The sequence below is a fragment of the Zingiber officinale genome, chromosome 5A, assembly GCF_018446385.1.
Source record: "Zingiber officinale cultivar Zhangliang chromosome 5A, Zo_v1.1, whole genome shotgun sequence".
Taxonomy (NCBI): Eukaryota; Viridiplantae; Streptophyta; class Magnoliopsida; order Zingiberales; family Zingiberaceae; genus Zingiber; species Zingiber officinale.
This window is the reverse complement of record NC_055994.1, coordinates 130,203,954-130,225,341: the sequence shown is the minus strand read 5'-3', so window position 1 is coordinate 130,225,341 and position 21,388 is coordinate 130,203,954. Positions and strand designations below refer to the sequence as shown.

General features: G+C 35.5%; 2 protein-coding genes and 1 long non-coding RNA gene across 4 annotated transcripts; all 3 read right to left on the bottom strand.

Moving 5' to 3' along the window:
• Positions 1-2,397: 2,397 nt before the first annotated feature.
• LOC121981774 lies at positions 2,398-5,212 on the bottom strand. The gene is made up of 3 exons (XR_006111929.1): positions 5,073-5,212; positions 2,987-4,502; positions 2,398-2,911 (listed from the first exon to the last, which is right to left on the bottom strand). It is a non-coding gene; the product is annotated as an uncharacterized LOC121981774 (long non-coding RNA).
• A 1,268-nt stretch (positions 5,213-6,480) lies between these two features.
• LOC121981773 (cell division control protein 2 homolog) lies at positions 6,481-11,920 on the bottom strand. 2 transcript variants are annotated; one of them, XM_042534486.1, is made up of 9 exons: positions 11,708-11,920; positions 11,428-11,494; positions 11,170-11,354; positions 10,397-10,517; positions 9,764-9,937; positions 8,500-8,663; positions 8,326-8,413; positions 7,262-7,331; positions 6,481-6,953 (listed from the first exon to the last, which is right to left on the bottom strand). In XM_042534486.1, the coding sequence occupies exons 2-8, from the start codon at positions 11,434-11,436 to the stop codon at positions 7,272-7,274; spliced, it is 801 nt and encodes a 266-aa protein (XP_042390420.1). In that variant the 5' UTR covers positions 11,437-11,494; positions 11,708-11,920; the 3' UTR covers positions 6,481-6,953; positions 7,262-7,271. The 2 variants fall into 2 exon arrangements, with proteins under 2 accessions (XP_042390420.1, XP_042390419.1); XM_042534485.1 differs by having other exon boundaries at positions 7,262-7,315; positions 11,708-11,918.
• A 2,785-nt stretch (positions 11,921-14,705) lies between these two features.
• On the bottom strand, positions 14,706-19,006 carry LOC121981772 (F-box protein At4g00755-like). The gene is made up of 6 exons (XM_042534484.1): positions 18,830-19,006; positions 18,618-18,759; positions 17,323-17,739; positions 17,073-17,236; positions 15,574-15,692; positions 14,706-15,246 (listed from the first exon to the last, which is right to left on the bottom strand). Exons 2-6 carry the CDS (start codon positions 18,742-18,744, stop codon positions 14,913-14,915), a joined length of 1,161 nt encoding a protein of 386 aa, XP_042390418.1. The 5' UTR covers positions 18,745-18,759; positions 18,830-19,006; the 3' UTR covers positions 14,706-14,912.
• Between the last annotated feature and the right edge of the window lie 2,382 nt (positions 19,007-21,388).

The window sequence follows — 21,388 nt, the reverse complement described above, 5'->3', positions numbered from 1 at the left end:
CAAAGTGAATTTCGTGTGTTTACCGTCGTATGAAATACTGAAGCAATGCTACTCTTGAATGTTCATCTTTATTCCAGAATATATCGATGCATGGAGTAAAATTTTCCCCACCTGCAATGGGAAAAAGAGGAAACAATTGAACAAAAAATGTATCAATTATCAAATTGTATTTATCAATTCCGTTTGTGCTCATTCCAGGTGACAAATTGAACTACCATCTTTCTTGCAAAAGCGGACCTATTAATGGTGGCAAAAAATGAATACGCTCGCCCTCAGCGTTCTCGTTAATCCGTCACAGGACCAACACGGAGGAAATAAATCACGAATAACTACTAGCCTTTAGAATAGTGACTAGTAAAAGCGAATCCATTAATGCACTACTAGAAAGAAGATTATCAAAATTAAAACTCCATTGCAAAAGCATTAAAAATTGGAATGGCATACATCATTTCGGATTATAATGGTTGGCTGGGAGTCTTTTGTAGCTTTCTTTTAGCCTTCTTTGCTCTTAATTGAAAGATGACCAACACCCATATCTTTCCATCCTTTGTCATCAGGATTATCTGGCTGGAATTTTTCATAAAAACAAAAAGATGGTAAGGAATTGAATATGGAAAGTTAAAACATATTATTGAGCATAACCCTAAAAAACAGAAACAAGATTAGATGAAAATCAGAATTTCATCTGTGTTAGCCCCATCCAGTTAATGAAGACAGACTTCCTATCTAATTTTGTGGACTAAGGTTTAGAATAAATACTTTTTTGAAACATCTATTAGCATGTCTGGCTGGCCATTTAGCTTATAGCAATTACCACATCAATAACTTTTGAAGATCTCAAGTTTCAGGTATAGACACAATTGATAAGAAGCTGAATTGTAAATTTGTAATATCAGGTTCAATGATTTTCATAATCATATCACCATGTTTTCAAATAGTGACCAGAAACTAAATAGAATATATAAACTTATATTGGATATAAGAGAATTTTGAACCAGAAAATGTCTGTTTGATCTGAAAAGTAGGAGCAAATCGGAAACCCAATGGTTTGTGGAACACAAAAATATTACAAGTATCTTAATATAAATTTAATAAGCTAAAGCAAGATAATACAATCATTACATTGGAAGAATAGTTGATATAGTTGCAATTAAGAGTTCTAGTTATCTTTATCTGTGATATTATTCAACTAAGAGAGATTATAGAAGATATTCAATAGAATAAAAGTCATCAGATGAAGACTTGGACTTTGAGAATCTTCAGAAATGACTGTATGCCCTTGGACTATATAAAAAGTATTTGTGGTCTTCAATTCCACATCACTCTTCAAATATCCCAAATTTCATAATGAAATATCCCACCAATCAAATATTTATAGGTCCTATCCATCAAATATCCACTCTCAAATATCCCCAATTCATAATCAAATATCTCACCAACTAAATATTTATGAGTCTCACGACCATTTTATTAACTTACATTTAATTTTAAGAAAAATACAATAAAAGACATACAAATTTAAGAAAAATACTAATATAAATATTTTACAAATTTGAAATTGAAATACAGAAGTACAACCCATATTAAATTAATAAAACAGATAACGATAAACCGTAGAAATTACAAACTACAATTAATAAAATAAACAAGGTGCGGATAAAATAAACCATAGAAATTAACTACATGTTCATTTTTTTAATTCAGTTGCTCACATATCACTAGATGATTTTAAAGTTGTTCATCTGTCATGTCTCGTGTGTTCATTACAAGAAGTTGATGTGCTTGGATGAGTTGATCCACTTTCTTATTGTTATTATACTCTTCCAAATGTGTCATTGACTGTTGCACAGCCTCCTGATTCAATTCATTAATTAGGCCTACTCTTTCTTTGTCTTTCCTCTTTGCTGTCTTCTGTCCCATTGGACGAGATCGGACTTCTCTATCATCTAGATCAATAGTTGTGTTAGGATTATAAGAGTCAGTATGTGCACCTAATGATTCTGATATTCTTACTTTCTTTGTAGCCCGTCGCTCTGAGGATTGAGGAGCACACATCGGACTATCTTTCACGATCCTCCACACATGTCCATATTGGAAAATAGTTTTAAAAGTACTCTTGTATTCTTCATGAGCTCGCACCATCAAATCCTCGTCACTCCATCTGCTTGTATTTGGAGAAATATTCCCTCCAAATATTTCCCATTGGAGATGCTCTTAGGATACGACAATTACTATATATATATATATAGTATTAAAATTGTAGAGATAGAAAGTCATAATCATCATTCATCAATTGCAAACAAAGAACATAGTCAATCATTATATTCATCACTAAATCATGATAAGACATCCATATCGCTCTCATCACCAACACTGCCTTCATAAGTAAATAAGACTACCTCCAATTCAGGTTCGTTCAAGGATAGTAACTCCCTCTGTCCATGGAATCAAATGCATGCTCCGACATCCCACATCTTACTTTCTCCTTTATTATAATGTGGGCTTCTCTTAGATAAAAGACAAAGATTGTAGTTCTTTCGCTCTTTATGGTGTTATTTTATTCCTCTTCAATGAGTGTATGAAATTGTAGGTGCTTCAATTTCTCTCACAAGAAGAAGAAGGAGGTTGCCCAAGTAGCTTTAAAGCTAAATTTTGAAGGGTTGGTGCAGAAGAAGCATGGATAACTCATTACTTAGTTGGAGACATCAAACCTCGATCGCGCCTTCTGTCATTATTAGAAAAATCATCAATGGCGGCTAAAAAAGAGGCAAACTCCTAATTGACACTTCTTCGTTCTAATGAATTAGAGTAATATCTTTCAATACACTTTTTCTTTTCCCTTGATACTTTGATGTCCCTATGAGGAGGAAGACGGTTGGGAGATTCTTGGAGTCACTCATTGCTATAATACCTATATAAAAAGATTGATAGTTAAACATGAACTAATAATTCTAAAACTTAGAAAGTTAAAATTTTAGAGCTTTACCTTGGATTCAAAGAATGCGCCAAACATTGTAGAGGCATGTTTCTTTTATTCCAATGCTCCATCAGAACATCATGAACAACCTCATAAAACTTTGAATCCCCTATGTGAGGCCCCTTCGAGATAGCAACCCTCATCTTCTCTATTATTTCATCCCACCACTCATAGACTAAATGAAGACAAGGTTGATCAGTGTCTCCTTTCCTTAGCATCTTATAAATCAGATTTGTGAAAGAAAGTATATAATCAATTTTTTCCTATAGTTGGCCTTCCGATATTTTATACTTTCACTGATCTAACCTTCACCGCATCCACCTCCTTGTACAGATCCCATCTTTCACTAATAACCGTGGTTTCAAGACATTTCTTCATTTGCCTGAACCTTTTAAGCATAATGATTGTGGAAGCAAATCGAGTATCCGCAAGTGAGAACATCTTCAAGTTGAAGTTATCGTTGAACATTGATAATCACATATTGTGATTCATTATAAAATTCTTGATCATTAAAGCATCACTTGTACTTTTGTCATCCACTTGTATTCTTTAAAGGCTTCTTTGTTTTGTGTAGAGTCAGTCGGTGCACAAATATTCTTCAAGGCAAGATTCAAAGTGTGAACAACACAAGATGTCCAAAATATGTGTGGGACTTTGCCTCAACGAGTAACCCCACGACTTTGCATACGGTAGCATTATCACTGACCACTTGGACAACATTTTGATGCCCCTCTTCATTTATGGCGTCAATGAGCAACTTAGAGATGAAAACTTTATCCTTGTACTCACCTTCACAATTTATTGCCTTCAAAAACATAAGACCACTTTCACACACGACTATGATATTGATAAGCGGTTTTCTTTGTACATCTGACCGCCCATCACTACAAATGCTAACACCCTTTTGTTTCCATGCAGCTTTTGTTGGCTTCAACATCTTTTCAATATGAGTCTTTTCTCTTTGAAGGAGTGTAGTTCTCAATAAATTGTATCTTGGTTGAAGATAACCTGGAAGCGTTCGTTGAATAGCCATTCTGTAGTCATTCTGAAGGCACAAACATAATGAGGATTAATAGCAATATTGAAAGATAATCCCCCGGTGTAAAACAACCTCGCAATTTCAGAATGCAGCTCATCTCTAGCATTCAAGTTAAAAGCTTTTTCAAGAGAGTCAAGAGTTCCTTTTCTCTTCTTTGTTAGATCATCACTTTGCAAAGAAAAATTACTACTGCATGACATTTTTGAAAACATGTTCGATGATGAAGGAATGCACTTCTTTCAGTTGAGCATTCTTCTTTCTCAATTCTGCATCATCCATAAGTTGTTGCATATGCTTTATTTGATCTATTGTAATAGCCGCACAACTAGCAATCCTTTGCACACTTTAGTATAAATATTACATGACTAAGTAACATTTCCTCCCAGGTTCCCCTTTTCAATCTTAGTAACAAATTTCCACAGAGAGCAATATCATCAATATCCTCCTGTACACTCTCATTTTGAAAATTTTCCATTGCAAATTAGGCTGAAATAACAAAAACATAACAATAAATATCAATCAAGAATACAATTTAAAACAATAATTAAAAGCTCATAGTTGTGGTGATTCTGTACAGGGAACAGTTGAGCACTATTACATAAATGAATAAGATTATAATTTGACATTGGAGTAGAACTAATTATTTTGAAATCCCTAAAGTCTATCATATAAGTCTATACATATAAAGATACGATATAAGGAATTTTGATTTCTCATGTATGGTCAAATCAACCATTAAAAATATCTATCAATTAATCAAAATAATATATATATATATATAATATTTTTGAATTTTGATCCACACAGAAAGTAAAATTTAGAAATATCATAAACATATAGCAAATTCATGGAAAAGCATCAACGCTAATTTATAAATTTTTATTATTTAAAAATCTAACCGCATCTTTTTGCTCTGCAAACAAAAATCATCCACCATGCTACCTAACCAAGAAATAATAATATTATTCGATGGAGAAAAGTCTAAACAACACTCTTCTTCCTTCCCATCTCTTTCACCATTGACAATTTTAGGAAGAATGAATGGTGATAGCATACCTGTGGACTATAGAGCTTGGGCGACGCCGCGTCAATGACTAACTAGCTTGGGTGGCAGTACGGTGGCTATCGACGAGTTTCTGATGGTGACAGACCTTGCCTAGTAGCACGAGTCACCGTGTCTGCACTGAACTAATATCCTAGCTCCGGCCTTGATAGCAAACACAAATATGGCACTTTGGTTACACGAGATACTCAATGTTCTAACTTATTACGGCCTTCAAAAAATCCAAAGCCAAGGTAACCTTGCTTACTCAATTTATCTCTGAACGGACATCTTACTATTCCGCTTAGGATTCAGATGAAGTTCTAAATAGTTCTCATCAAGTTTTGCAGGAGTTCTTCTCGTGGAAAAATCCATGCAACAGGAGATGGCATCTGATGACAAATAGTCTAAGCTAAATTTGGTGAACTTACAATTTTCTTCTTCCTCGAATCTCTCATCCTATCCCACTCTAATCCTTACCTCTGCATCACTCTCTCTCCAAGTTCCTTTTTTTCCTATTTCAAACCTACTATTTCCTTAGCAAAAATGTTCGGCTTTTGCCCTAGGCGCGACTTCATCCCATGAGTCAGTTTTACTCCGAGACCCACTGCGGGGAACCCTAACCGAGCAACCTGCTATAACTGCAACATATCACCATAAGCCAAATTTTACAGTCCTCAGTGAGGAAAACATAATGAAACAGTAGTTGAACAGCAAGCTCGAGCTCAAGAAGCTACGATGATGGAAAGGAAAACAGACGTACAAAGCATCGACGCCGTAATCGGAGGCAAAGACAGCGCGTTTGGCTACTCTCTCCCTTGCGAACGGAGAGAACGACAGGGTATCCCGCAAGATTCAAAATTAATCACACTTGCGGCGACTCTGGAACAAAATCGGAAGCGGCGGCCGCCGACAGAGCGGGTGGCCTTTGATTAGTCAAAGAGAAAGATACAAGAGAGGGAAGTAGTCGAGTAGAAAGCGGGTCCTGTCGGGAATATTAGAAAAGGAACCGATCCGGTTCAAAGAAAAAAGGGTTCATTCTATTAGATATTTTATTTATTATGTGTAAATTTAAATATAATATTAATAGGCATCCAAAATATAAAAATTTAGCCATAAACTATTTATAAATTGCTTGAGTTCATTCTATATTAACTTTCAAATTGTTAGTTATTTTGTAAATTAATTTTTTTACTTAATGATACTGAAATCAATAGAAATTCAGCCATCATAAATAGTCATTTTCATTGACTCGTATGAGTAGGAAAACTATGTTCTTGAATCACTAACTTCATTCAATGTCTACTTGCAACTTATGAAAATAATCTAAACAAATATACACTTGAATTTTGAAAAGACAGTGAATTAGCATCACTTGTTTACTAGTCATTAATCAATTCCAAATTCATGGTGTTCCTGAAATGACAATGGAAATGCTATTCTCATTACCAGTAGAAGGAGAAACTATAGCTTGTACCTGACACAACCATTTGCACAACCCTAAACAGCATGACTATTAATATTTCAACCACACGCAGTAAATATACTGATGTGAAGAGGATAGTTCCCAAAACAAGCATAGGTTCAAAGAAATATATTAGTCTCACACTCAGAAATACAAAAGTGAAATCAAACTTTTGTAGTCTTTGTGCCAATAGAGATCTTGCAGCTCTAGCTCCAGATCCTGTGCAGCCATGAATCTTCACAAGCTTCAAGTAGTATTATGAAGGCAATCATGGCAGAGGTAAAGAAGCTGCAGAATGTTTGATGAACTGACAATCTACTATGTATCATGAGAATATTACTCATGGAACCAGTTCAAGATCCTTGAAGTATTCGTGCTCCAGTGCTTGTCGAGCTGAGATTCTCTTACTGGGGTCTAAAATGAGCATTTTCTGGTAACCAGGACATTAATTGGAGGATTAGTGAAAAGCCACTGAATTCGATCACAAGGTCAGAATTAGCAACAAAAGATATGCATATCAGTTCTACAAACACAGCTGTATGTACAAAGGGCATAGGCCTTGATCAGATTTATGCCACCATGTACAAACAGATGTCCCAACATCTAGGAAAATCAGCAACCTAGTTGTAATGTTTTGTAATCAAACACAAGCTCAAACTAGGTGAATCTAGTGAGACAAACGCTTAGATTCAAGTGGAATACATATTTTAGACACGTTGCACATAACGAAGGACTTACAGAAAGAAGATCAATCCCTGGATCTCCAAGATTCGGAACTAGAGTTGCCAGATCCTGCACAGCAGATTACCTGTTCTTTAAGAGCAAATCAGAGAATAATACATGTACAGTGACAATGAACTGTACCACAAAAGCAGACCAATGAATGCTTTCATTCCTTCAGAAGTTGTTTACCACTGATTGATTAGCCAGGAGATAGTAACATAAATCTTGATCATATAGGAGGCAAAAAAAAAAAAAAGAGAGAATCTTTGATGAGATTATGTGCACCTCAATGTTGCAGGATTATGATGCTCGTATGATTAACTTGCAGGACAATTGCAGCAAGAGGATTTGGAAAATATCATGAGAACAAAACATTCACAATTACGTAGGTATTTGCCCTAAATATGGCTCTTTTTTCCTATATTTGGTTAGTATGTGATAGGAACAAAATAGGTGTTAAAGGCATGCTGGTAATAGAGACATAATCTTTGGTTAAAAAAATTGGAATCGATCTTGTAATTTTTTAATTATTGTCCTTTTTTTTTCACCTAAGTTTGCTTGCTGCTAAGTACATTTGGCTACTAAAAGGTCCATATAAAGGGACTTGTAGTGATGTTTTGGGAAAATAAATGAATTTTAGTTTATGGCGTGATTGCCAACCACTACAAAGTGTGATTACTTGAGAAACCTTAGGTGTGATGGTCTAGATCCTCTATTCTCCCTCTTTTTCTCCTTGCTTACAGCTAGAACCACTATATCTAAGCTCCAATATATACAGTCGAGGTTTACTTAATGTTGCTGTAGCAAATGATTCTGGATTATCAAGTACACATATAAACCAATACAATTCTATATTTTATCCTGGTAATAGGTGGGGGTGGGGGTAGGCATACAGTGGAGGTTTACTTAAGGTTGCTGTAGCAAAAGATTCTGGATTATCAAGTACACATAAACCAATACAATTCTATATTTTATCCTGGTAATAGGTGGGGGTAGTGGTAGGCAGCCACTTTCTAGTGATTTCATTGATTGACAATTTCTGAGGCCAAAATGCTAAAACAAAGGACCCTTATTACCACCTTAGATTGCCACTTGGGAAAAGCAGACTTGAAGTCAGGTAAGGAAGTAACTCCAGGCCAAATTTCTTCATTTGGGGTACCCAAGATTCTGTAAAATAAATAAACAGGCACAAATTATTAGGCACACAGTGCAACACCTAATTTTAGTAATTTCCGCACTAAAGTAACACAAACCTGAATATCTTGAACAATTCATCAATCTCTGAATCTCCGGGGAACAATGGTCGCTGATTCACCATTTCAGCAAAAATACAGCCCACTGACCACACATCAACAGGTGTAGAATATTGTCTGGATCCGAGGAGGATTTCTGGAGCTCTATACCAAAGTGTTACTACCTGAAGTATGAAACAGAATCACGGAAGGGACATGATACTTTTGAAGTCTTTCATTGAGAATGTTTAAATCTCATTAGTATACGAGAATGTTGCTTGCAATCAGTTGAATGTACAGAGGACTCTGAGCCTGTATGATGGACCAGGAAGGAATTAAACTAAATAGAGCCTTAGGTCTAAACCTTCTCAATCTGGCTCAAAGAATGCCTTAAAGTATAAGCTGGTTCAGCTTTCAGCCATGAAGCGTTGTGGTTTAAGACTTGAAGACGGCAAAGTCATTGTGCTTTGTTGCGGCCAGCAGCTGTCCACTGTGACTCACTATGCTATGAGAAGCCCCCAATGTACAGAGAACTTGGTACCTCTATCAAGCTTCGAGGATTCCCCATACCCATACAAGGTGAGGAAAAAATGACATTTGGTGCATGGACAATTAATTAGTAACTATGCAAATAGATTATAATGGCAATTTACAAATAGATGCTATATGTTATATAATATGCCGTGGTAGTATAAAAAAAAAATAGATGCATTTACATTGATTTGCTTTGTTGAACCAAATCTCATTTTAGATGACTGGACGGAGATGATCCTACATAGTGGAAAACTTAGCTAAAGTGTTTTGACCAAAATACACCTTTTGTTATTCAAGAAAAACACTTTGAAGGAGATGATCTTACATTCTCATCAAGTGGAAAATTTTAACTAAAGTGTTTTGACCAAAATGTACCTTTTATTATTCTATGAAAAAACTTTAGCTAAAGTGTTTTGACCAAAATACACCTTTTACCATTTCAGGGGAAAGATTGGAGAAGGCAAAAAAATAACATTGGATAATAATAATTTTGTTATTGTTGTTGTATTTGCCGACTCCACCTAGTGGGATAAGGTTTGGTTGTTGTTATTGTTATTGCATTCCCTTTTTTATCATTTATGACCAAAATAACCCTCATATCACTTCTTCTTTAAACATAAATAATTAAAAATGTACATTTTCTTTATGGAATGAGCTTCATTTCCTTAGAACCATTGCACACTTAGCCTCGTAGAAAGTTTAAGTATATATTCAAAGGTGAAAGTAAGAGTAATATGATGAATAGTAGCACCTCATGTGTGAATGTCCGAACAGGAATGCCAAAAGCTCTAGCTAACCCAAAGTCTGCAAGCTTCAAGGCATTAGTTCCTCGATCAATCAAAAGATTTTGGGGCTTCAGATCTCGGTGAAGAACCCTATGAGAATGACAGTAGGCAATGCCACGAAGTATTTGATACAAATAAGTCTGCACATGCATAAGAAATCTAAGACAAATATCATAATATAACTGCAGAAACCACAGTTCTAAGATTCAGTAACATATGCATCATATGGACTAATATAATTAACCTATATGTTGTGCTTACAACTGTGAAATTTGAATAATCTTCCTCCTTTGTTCATTCATTAGCATTGGATGATTTAGTAGTGAGCGATTTATTTCTAGGCATGAAAGATACTTGTGTCCATTGACAGAATATATTGACCAGAGAAGATATTGTAGATCATATGCATATGTTGCCCAAACAAATAGTTATGACATACTCCAAACAACTGATTAATTCATACATCAGCATATCCTTTAACAAATCCTTGAACTGCCTCAACAACAAACAATAGTCATGCTAAAAATCATTTGAAAGCATCTAACCCAAGCATCATGTAACATAAATCAAAGCAGACTAAACAAAGGAAAGCAACTCACTTTAACTAATCGTGGATCTTTAGCAAGTTCTGGGCAAGAGTCCATGTGCTTCTTCAAGTCTAAGTCAAGATACTCAAAAACTAAATAAATTCTTTTGTCACTGTGGACTACATCCTGCAATCTGTTGTGCCAATAAAATCACCAAAATACAAAGCTTTTTTAATACAGCATCAGAGACACTTAAAACTCTGGTTGTGTATGAACAAGCATGATCAACAAAAAACAAGTGAGGAGATTAAGAAAGTTGTTGTAGCTTCAAATTCTAATGCAACATTGAAGTGATTGTAGAAAGATCTGATTTCAAACTACTACTTAAAAGATCTGATTTCAAGGTACTATATAGGTGATCTAAAATATCCAAACTGATGAGGATCCTAAATCCTTCATATAATCATAACTTACGATTATTTTTGAATGATGAACATGAGGGACAAACCCTTAAAGCATGTCATGCTAGATGAACATACATTGCATGATCCATTTAGTTCTACTTGATCTCCAAAGTTTCGTAAAGTAGCAGGCAAGTCCTCTTGGTGACACTGCTGTTGAATCATGTCACTGGTAAATTTTAGGCATTCTTGGTAACAGAGTAAATAATAAACCAACAAATCCAAGCAACCTCTTATAGATACTAATGTAACGTGCTGATAATACATTGCTAGTAAAAGCATACAGACAGAGTCAAAGCAAGCCATGTATTAAGATTAGCTTGATTACGAAAAAGACCAAAAATTATCAAGATCTAAAGGTAAAAGCTTGGAAGGAATGAAGACCTGACAATGTTGCTGTGCTGCATCTCTTTCAGTAGAGAGATCTCTCTTATGGCAGTACTTGGAACTCCCTCGTCTTCATTCTCCAGCCGGATCTTCTTCAGAGCTATTGTCTCATTAGTGAGACGATCCCGAGCCTTGTACACCACCCCGTAAGTCCCCTCCCCAATCTTTTCCACCTTCTCATACTGCTACCAAAATCCCTCATTTCACAACCAGGAAAAGAAACCACCAAAACCTTCGTTTGCTAGAATCGCTCACCTGGTCCATCCTGTTCCCAGAAAAGCGGCGCTCTTTCGGGCACACGAAACGCAGGAAACTCAAAGACCTAGCAACAAGAGACAGTTGGAAAAGAAAGAATTTTTATTGACTCGAAGCGACTAGACCGAATCCAACAGTGATAGAACCGACTCAAGTAATCAATCTCCCTGTTACCGATCGATCCAGATTGGCAAAAGGGATCAAATCCTCACCACAAAAGCAGATGCTGGCTGGAAGTTAAAAAAAAACAACGAAAATATCACGGAGGGAGCGGGCTCACCGAGGTGGCGGATGATCGGCCAAGTTCGATCGGGGACCGAAGCAGTGAACAGACAGGAAATAGAGCGTTAAGGAGTCGGAACGGATGGCATCTGAGAGGTAGAGGGAGGCGCGGAGGAGGGAAAGAGGGAGGCGTGGACGGAGAAAGCTCGTCTCGGTCTCTTTTTCGCAGTGTGGTGTCCGGCTGCTGCCCTGGTTAAAAGCCTCGGTTAATGTCGAAGGCGGACGATCCGGTGTCCACGGCGAGACAGGAACTTATCGGAACTCCTTGGCAGGCCCCACAGGCAATCCTGCTGTGGCACTGACACGTCAGTTTGTCTTGTGAGACCCTTCGGAGGCTCACAAAGTTTGAAAAAAATAAATTAATTAAAACTTCCCTATTTTCCATTCTCTTTTATCACTCGATTTTTTTCTCTCGTATTTTTTTTAAAATTGAAATCAATAATTTTTTTCAAAAGGTGCACGTAATTATTTTGAATTTCTAAAAATAGACACATTATATTTTATTTTTTATAAAAAAATATTATTCTCAATTTAGATCTTGGAATTCATATTATAATAATTAATTTAAATTTCTCTAAATAAATCAGACGATTTTAGATAAAACTTTTAGATGACATTTGATTTAAGGATTTGAGAAGGAACAGATTCATTCTCAAATTTTGATTTTGTAGTTGGTTGATGAAAATTGAATTAAGATTTTAAAATTAAATCCAAAAATTTGAGTATGAATTAGAGATGGTAATGGGGCGGGACGGAGGCGGGTTTTTCATTCCGATCCCATCCTCGTCCCGTTCTTATTTTTTCGGGTTCGAGGATTCCCCGAACCCGAATCCACGAAGATCAAATCCCCATCTCCGCCTTATTCCCGTCTCATTCGCAAATTTAATTTATATTATTATTATTATTTTAATAATTATTATTAATGATAATATTAATATTAATATAAATATTAATAATATTAATAATAATAATATTTTCAAAAATTTTAATATTAATATTAACACTATTATTAATATTTTTTTTAAAAAAATCATATTATTATTTATTAATAATAATAATAATAATATTCAGGGCGGGTTCGGGGATGAGGATAGTATTCCCATACCCGCCCCGAACCTGTCCCATCCCCGAAAAATCGGGGATTCCCATCCCCATTTCGGATTTTCCTCGCGGGGGCCCAAATCCGCGGGGAAAATTGTCATCCCTAGTATGAATGACACTCACCCTCTCATTTGGATTTTGATATAATGAGAATGAGAATTAAGTTTTCGATGAAAATGCCCTTAATATATTTGTTCAATTTTTATTTCATTTCACTCTCTCTCTCATTGTTCTCTCTCACCATACTTTCTCTCTCCTCATTCTATATTACACTTTCTCTCTCAACATACTTTCTCTCTTCTTATTCTCTCTCATCATAAATTCTCACACAATCTCTCTCCTTATTTTCTCTCTCTTCATTCCCTCCTCATTTTTTTCATTGTACTTTCTCTCTTCTCAATCTCTCTTACCATTTTCTTTCATCACATTTTCTTTCATCACATTTTCTTTCTCTTTATTCTCTTTCATTAGACATTCTCTCCTCTTTTTATCTCATCACACTTTTCCTCTCTTCATTTTTTCTCATCACATATTCTCTCTCATCATAGTTTCTCTCTCTTCAATCTCTCATTTTCCTCATTACACTTTATCTCTTTTTATTCTCTTCAATCACACTCTCTGTCCTCATTTTCTTTCATCACACTTTCCCTCTCTTTATTTTTCCCATCACATTTTTTCATCATACTTTTCTCTCCTCAATCTATTATTTTCTTTCATCATACTTGCTCTCTCTTCATTTTTTCTCAGCACACTTTATCTCTCATTATACTTTTTTCTCTTCTTAATCTCTCCTATCATGCTCTCTCTCCCCATTTTCTCTCATCACACTTTGCCTCTCTTTATTTTTCCCATCACACTTTCTCTCTCATCATATGTTTCTCTCACATTCAACTTTCTCTTATATTTAATTTTTCTCTTATTTTTTTCTAAGGGTAAAAAAAGATATTTAGATTCATTCCGATTAAAAATATTCAACTAATCAAATATTATTTTTAAGAATGATATCCAATTTATACTCATTCTCATTCCATAATATTATAATACTCATTCCTATTTCGATTGCTAAGAGAGAATCAAACGTCATCTTACATCGAGTTATGTCCGGCACAGTCCATAATTTCAGGTCGGCCACTCGACACTAGTAGACTCTAGATCCGGTTTAGCCTACAAGTCATGTCTAGCTCGGGCTGCGAGATGAGCCAGAACAAATAAATGCATTGGGACCCAAAGGAAGTGGTGCGGGAGGGACCTAATTGTGGCATGCCTTTATGAGTTCCACGAGTAGGAGCAGCCGGCAACGCATTTACTGTCGTGGTGAAGGTGCGCATGAGACCTGATTAATGGCACGTGAATGAAAAAAAAAAGGCTGATGAAATAGTTATGGAGGCAGATAAGTGGGAGGAGGTCACGATGGATGATGCATGGTGACCTTTACGAGCCCTAATCTCAGCTCAACTCAACTCGAGGACATGGCTATTGATCGATGGAGCAGCGTAGGACACTAGTACTCAATCATTCTCCTCTTTTCAGTGCTGCTCAGAGTGCCTTAAATTCATGGCTATAATGGATGATTCCCTTTCTCGTTCAGCTTTGTGGCATAGAAAAGCCTCTGGAGATCCCAATCCTTATTGACTTGCAGTGATTTCAGGGTCCATGGCACAGGCATTGATTACTTATTAACCAACCACATGGCCTTTTGATTCAAAGTTAGGCAGGCAGTTAGTTGCTCAGGTTGTGGATTGATAGACTAAGGGAGTAATTGTTGATTTCACAGCTAGGGATATAAGTTTTCTGACATACAAAACAGCAGCTTGATTTACCTGGTGCATAGATCATCTTGAACTTAACTGAGATGGAGCAGTAGGCCAGTAGCTTGACATGCCAAAAGCCAAGAGTTTGAAGCTCCGAAAATATCAACATCATTTCTCATTGAAAGGATGCAAACAGCAAGGCAAAGGGATTCAAATAGCACATCTTGTTTAATTATAGACTTTGCAGCAAGATTATGACCACCATATGTATGCATAGCTACCACAAGAAAACTTGAGAAAATTAAGCATATGATATCTATATAGTGAATCAGCAGACATCACGATTCTACTTCAAGCGCGACAGAGGTCCTGTTCCTCTTCCAGATCGCCATAGTCATCATCGTTGTCGCTGTCAGCATCACCATCATCATCAGAAAACTGAATGGGTCCGAGCAGCGTACTCAGTATTACGTGGTCCCACCGGATAGCTCCCAAGTGTCTGAATCTTGTAGCAAAGGATTTCCATGAAGATGAGTCCCTAGCATTCTCCTCTGCTGTACTCACAGGCAAAGTCTGGTTTCTTGCATCTGGGAAGTAGGTCACAGCTAAACTATCTGCGCTCTCGTGAACATTGAGGTCTAATACAGGTGATAATGGACGACCAAGAACTTGGACGTTGCAGACACTTCAAAATGTAAAAGAGCAATTTAGTGTGATTCAAAAGAGCAGATAAATAAAACATGGCATTCCTTCAAATTCATCTAAAAACAACTGAAAGTTCTTATATGCGCTGTTTATCTTGAAACATCTTGTTCATATTTACATGTTAAATTCCTAAACATCAATATCTAATATAGGTATTTTGTGATTCTCTACATGTATTAACTGGTGCAGACTGCAGATAATGAGCAAACAGAAAGGATGATAGAAAACAAACAGCAAATAGAAAATAGGAAAATTCCGCAAGACTGGATGACAAACGAAAGAGTACTACTCTCCTCTCCTAACTTACCAAATATAATAGAGATCATCAATTGCTTGTTTCTGGACCCTACCCAGCAACTCAATCCGCAGAATACCACCAAGGCAGATAACGGGCTTAGGAAGCTTGAAAGATTGCAAAATATTTTCCTGGATAACCATTTTCAAAGTAATAATTCAATAAGGAGCTTACTTTAATGCTATATTAACAAGTAAATACCAAGTCATCAGCAGCAGGTATATGATACTGACATCAGGCCTCACACCTATTTGTTTAATAGTGTACATATATATTATCACATGTTAAGCGAGATATGTCATTCATCTCATGCTAGTTAGACACTAAATGGTTCAGAATAAAGTATGCCAAGATAAATGCAACAAAATATTAACCCATAAAAATGGCATCTACTTCGAACATAGCATCGTCAAACTCATACTTTCACAGAACGGATAAAATTAAAAATAAAAATATCCTTCTGTTTTCCACAGCAATCATTTTGGGTGAAATAAAGATGCAATTCACCATTAATCAAAATGCCAAAGACCAGTACAAAGCATGGTAAAAATTGAAATAGCTTACACTACCCAACCACAACACTTGAGTAAATCATCACTATGTTGGACTAATTTATTGCTGTTGATACAATCACAGCTATCATTTGCTCTTCTTTCACATGGATCCCTAATATAACTTCACATGCTCATGCAATCTCAGAAGTTCCTTAAAAATGCTGTCTCCTTTGGGAAGCAAATTCATCCGTTAGTAAACATTGCTTAGAAGAATGGTTCTTGTTGGTAGCGTGATAAAATAAAGATTGGTCTTGGACTGATCTTTAGTATAATATGAAAAAAAAAATCAAGTACTTGACCTTGCACCATGATAATATTTAGATTGCGCATGCTTTAGATCTATGCAGAAATCACTAGATGTGGAAGGAGGAATTTTCAGAAATGATCAGTATAACAGCAAAGATTGAGATACCAAAACTCAAAAAGAAGAAAATACAAATGTGTTTGCATCCTCTCATGAGTAAAAGATCAAAGGTTTGGAGATGCTAAAACTCAAAAGAAGAAAAATATAAATGTATCCGAATCTCACTAGATGTAAAAGGCTCTTGAACAAGGAGTGGGGTGTTTCATCTAAATAAGAGGTATTAGATGTAATTAATCATACAGAAAAGTAATCTCTGAAAAAAATAAGATAACCATTGCAATAAAAGATGTATTATTCTAATCCTAGAAGATTCAGACAAGATACTGACTTAACCACGAACTTGCATAATCATTATCAAATAAGGGAAGGGAGATAGTGCACAGAACCATGAAGTAATACCTCAGGTAGTTTTACAATTTTTTAATATTCTCATATGGCAATCATCCAAATCTTTCATATGAAAAAATGAAATAAAGAAAACACAGACACAAAGATCTTCCAGCTTGCTACTTAGTTAAAAAGGGACCATAACTTTGTAGGGTAAATTTGTGAAAAGCTACCATAAATATAAAAAATTAATATTCCTAAATTACCTGGACCATTGGAAATTCTGGTGAAGTATATGTCCAGTGGTAGTTTTCAACCAGAGTTGATTGCTGATCAGTGCTACTACTTATACCCAAGCCTGATCTGGAACACCCCATCCGGAAACGCACAGCTTTTGCAGAGTATATGGGATGACCAAACTGAAAAAATGCTGAATAAACAAAAAAAAAAACATAATTATGGGGTCTAGGTATAGTTCAAGTATTATGATGGCAGAATAAAAGGCTAGAATGACACCTCTGAATGGCTTTATCTTTATCTCATCAACAATACAGAGGTTTGCAACTAATTTGTAAGTTAAATTCTCCGGCATACTAGGATCTCTCTGCCCGCTACTCGACCAATAAGAAGGCCTGCGGTCCATTATTTCACTAGGTTCTAGTGTATTCTCAATGCTCTCATCTGGATAGTTGTCAGTGCTGGAAGCATTTATTGCCTGATAAATGCAATTCCTTTCACATTTAGAAGAACCCAGACAATGACTTAGGTATAGATAGACACGATGCTCTCTCTCCAAACTTTCCCATTCCGCAGCAGCACTACAACCAACTTCTGCAGTCTTGTTAACATTCCTTACTTCAGCAATCCGAGAAAAATTTGGCACGTCAGGAGAAATTCTTAAGCATAGCGTTTTGCCAAAACCATTTGCAACAACTGCAATACATGTCAAACAGCTGCCTCAAAATCAAACCATGAAGTATATGATATTCTATCATAAAAAGTTAAAGACTATGTCCAATAATATAACACAGACTTAACGGTAATGTTAGAACCAAATAAAAGAAAATTACTACTAAAATGGTATATATTTCCTTGTCAAAATTTACTTCAAAATTGTGTTTCACAATGAACCCTTTTGCTATAGCACTATCTAGTATCTCCTCCTTCAAAGAAACGAAGACACAATGTGACACAGTTACAGAATACAGAATCACCCAATCTCTACTTCACACATTAATACTAAATCTTGCAACAATCACAAATTGCAGTATTCCCAGCAGTTTTTCTTCCCACTGTTAAGCTATTTTCTTCCTCATTATGGACAGTATTCCTAAAATAAAACCTGAAGAAATAGACAATTTTAAGCCTGGCATCGGGGTAGAAGTCCAGCTCTATGTCCTTGTTTATAACACTAGGAAGGAACAACATCATACTAAAATGTATTTTTTTAAAAAAATATTGAACGGATCAATTTCAACTCCATATTTTGAAATTTGAGAAAAGTGAACTACCAGAGACATAAAATTAGCAAAAGCAAGAATCCTATAGAAACAAATCGGACATCCCTACCAAAATTGTGCACCTCATGCACGTAGGTATCTAGAAATGTAGACAAAGGGCGAAACGAGAAGTATCTCACCCTTTACCAAGTCATAGTTTTTCACTAATTAAATGACCCATGTATCAATTTTTTTTTAAAAAAAAATAGAAACTCCTCAATTCAACTCACGGTAATAAATCAAAATTAGAAATACAACAATAAAAAAACAATCTTACTCATCCACGGCCTATCAGAAATCGTGGTAACTCACCGAACTTGCGCCAGGACCAGGACACGGCGCTGACCCGCGCGAGGTCCTCAGGATCGTCGAGGCGGATGAGCACGGAGGCGGAGGCATCCGGCCCCAGCCATTCTAGGAAGTCCCAGCGGCTATTCATCCTCGGTATCCAACTCTGCAGCAAGACTAACCACGATCCGAAACCCAAAAAATTGGAGCGAAATGGGGAAAAGAAGTGATCTTACCCGCGGAATGGCCGCAGGGAAGGCCGATTGCGGCGCAGCAAGGAAGCGAAACCCTAGGGCGAAAGGCTAGGGAATGGATTCGAGAGAGAGAGAGAGAGAGAGAGAGAGAGATGGGAGAGAGAAAGAGAGGCGGAGACGAACGCAGGGGAAATGAATGAAAGGGAACAGAAAAAAGAAGGGGATGGAAGCGACCGACAGGATAAAGGACGGGAAACCTTTATCTCCAAGTAAACGCATTATTTAATTATAAAAACTAGTTTAAGGGAAAATATGTTTAAAAAAAAACAAAATGAGCCTATTATTTTTATTTTTATTTTATTATATTTAAACGCATTCTTAAAAAAAACACTTGTATTTTTTTATTTTAAAAATAATTTTACTTTATTAATTCTTTTATTTTTTTCCTAAATATAAGTTTAATAATAAACAAATATTATTTTTTATTAATTTATTATAATTATTTTTTATAAAGTACTTGGTTTGTTAAAAAAAAAAACTTATAAACAAAGAGTTAAATGTAAAGAAATAAGTCAAGAAAACAATAATGTTTGCAGCTACTTTGTCATTTAAAATCAAAATCTTTAAATAAAAAAATGATTCATTAGTTCATAAATATTATTGTTCTTTACATCGATATTAAACAGCGTGTTTCATTGGAGACATAAAAAAATCAGTAATTTTTAAAACATAATTAATTATAGAGAGAAGAATAAATTTTATTTGGAGTTTTTAGAATTTCTATGAGATTTTTTTTATTTAAATATTTAATTTTTGCGATGCAATTAATGTTAAAAATGATTGATTTCATCAAAAATTTTCATGTCATCCATCATCCAGAAAATTCTAGAAAAAACCATAAGACCTGATGGACAACTCAGTGTCATAAATGTTCAATTTTTTTAGTAGGGGTCAAATTGATTGTCGTTAAATAAGTTAAATTACTAATTTAATAACGTAATTGAATTTATTGTGATCCTTCTTTAATCCTTTAAATGTAATTATTTAAGGTAATATAATTATCGATTAATTAGTTTACTAATTTAGTGAGTTAATTGAAGATAACAACTTGCTAAATTAAAATTAAATTAAATTAAATTATTTAAAATGATGAGTAATTTAATAGTTAATTTATATTTTAATTAATAGTTGACTTATTGTATTTCTTTAAACTTCTTCTTATTTATCTTTTTATATTTTGAACTATAAAATCATTAAATACTTTTAGTTTAAAGGAGGTTCATATCAAATCATATTTTACCAAAAAAATAAAATCAAAATCAAATGATGAACCCAAATTAATGCTCTTTAAAAAAAAATCAAAACGATATCCATCATATATTTTATTTCAAAAATATCATTATTTGTGGTACTGGCTAAAATAATTGATATGTTAACATAATATTAGATTATTATAGTAGTATGACAACTATTTAGTAACTTCTATTAATGGTAATAGCTACTAGATAGCTATTAGAATTATTTTCAAGTGATTTTAATTAATTTAAAATAAATTTAATAAATTTTAAATAATTTTAATTAAGTTGGTAAAAAATATTTTAATATAACCGTGTTAAAAGTTTATAATTTAGAGTTTAAGATTTAAGAAAATAGTTAGTTTTTTTACATTGTAATAACTACCAAATAGCTTACACATAATAGAACATATCAAGTAGCTTCTACATATTATGATTAAACTCTAATCTTAAAATTGAACCCTAAATTTTGAACTGTAAACATTAACATAGTTACTTTTTTAAGTTATTACAACTACATAGTATCTTCTACCCATTATAACTAAATTATAAATTTTAAAATCTTAAACCTTAAATCCTAAACTATGAACACTATTAATGTTGGATATAGATGAGCCAAGGTGGAGGGAGGAGATTTTTCCTCCTTTTCCTTTTTAAGGTTTTTGGGGCCAAAGTAGAGAGGGATCATCATTTTTTCTCATGCATCACTTCCTCCATCCCCTCGGCTTCTTCTTCGTCGCGGTGGATCTCGCTAGCTTTCTCCTCTCCATGGACATCACAGTCTAACACTCTATCTCCTCCTTTGCTACCGGCCACGGTGGCACAAGAGCTTCACCCGTTGCCTCCTCTCCTTCCCCCATCATGGTTGATCTCACTAGCTTCCTCCTCTCCATGGATGTCGTATGCTAACGCTCCCTCTCCTCCCTAGTTGTCAGCCATACAGGCGCAAGATCGCCATCCACTGCCTCCTCTCCTCCGTTGTGGCCAATCTTGCCATCTTCCTCCTCTCCATGGACATCGTACATTGACGCTTCCACTCCCTCCCTCGCTATCAGCCACGCAGGCACCAGATCTCCGCCTGCCACCTCCTCTCCTTCTTCTTTGTCGCGATCGATCTCGTAGGCTTCCTCCTCACCATGACACTGCACGATGATGTTCCCTCTCCTCTCGCACTACCAACACCAAATCTCCACCCGATGCCTCCTCTCCTTATCTTCGTTGCAGCCGATCTCACCTACTCCCTCCTTTCCGTGGGCGCAACACGCTGACACTCCCTCTCATCCCTCACTGCCAGCAATGCAGGTGC

Excerpts from the sequence above, each read along its gene's own strand:
- LOC121981773 (XM_042534485.1), bottom strand. Across the intron at positions 8,664-9,763 it reads TTCGGACATTCACACATGAG|GTAGTAACACTTTGGTATAG; the intron begins GTGCTACTATTC and ends TTCATACTTCAG. Across the intron at positions 6,954-7,261 it reads CAGGGATTGATCTTCTTTCT|AAAATGCTCATTTTAGACCC; the intron begins GTAAGTCCTTCG and ends CCTGGTTACCAG.
- LOC121981772 (XM_042534484.1), bottom strand. The coding sequence starts at position 18,744 with ATGAATAGCCGCTGGGACTTCCTAGAATGGCTGGGGCCGGATGCCTCC. Across the intron at positions 17,237-17,322 it reads AAAGATAAAGCCATTCAGAG|CATTTTTTCAGTTTGGTCAT; the intron begins GTGTCATTCTAG and ends TTGTTTATTCAG. Across the intron at positions 15,693-17,072 it reads CAGAATTTCCAATGGTCCAG|GAAAATATTTTGCAATCTTT; the intron begins GTAATTTAGGAA and ends ATGGTTATCCAG.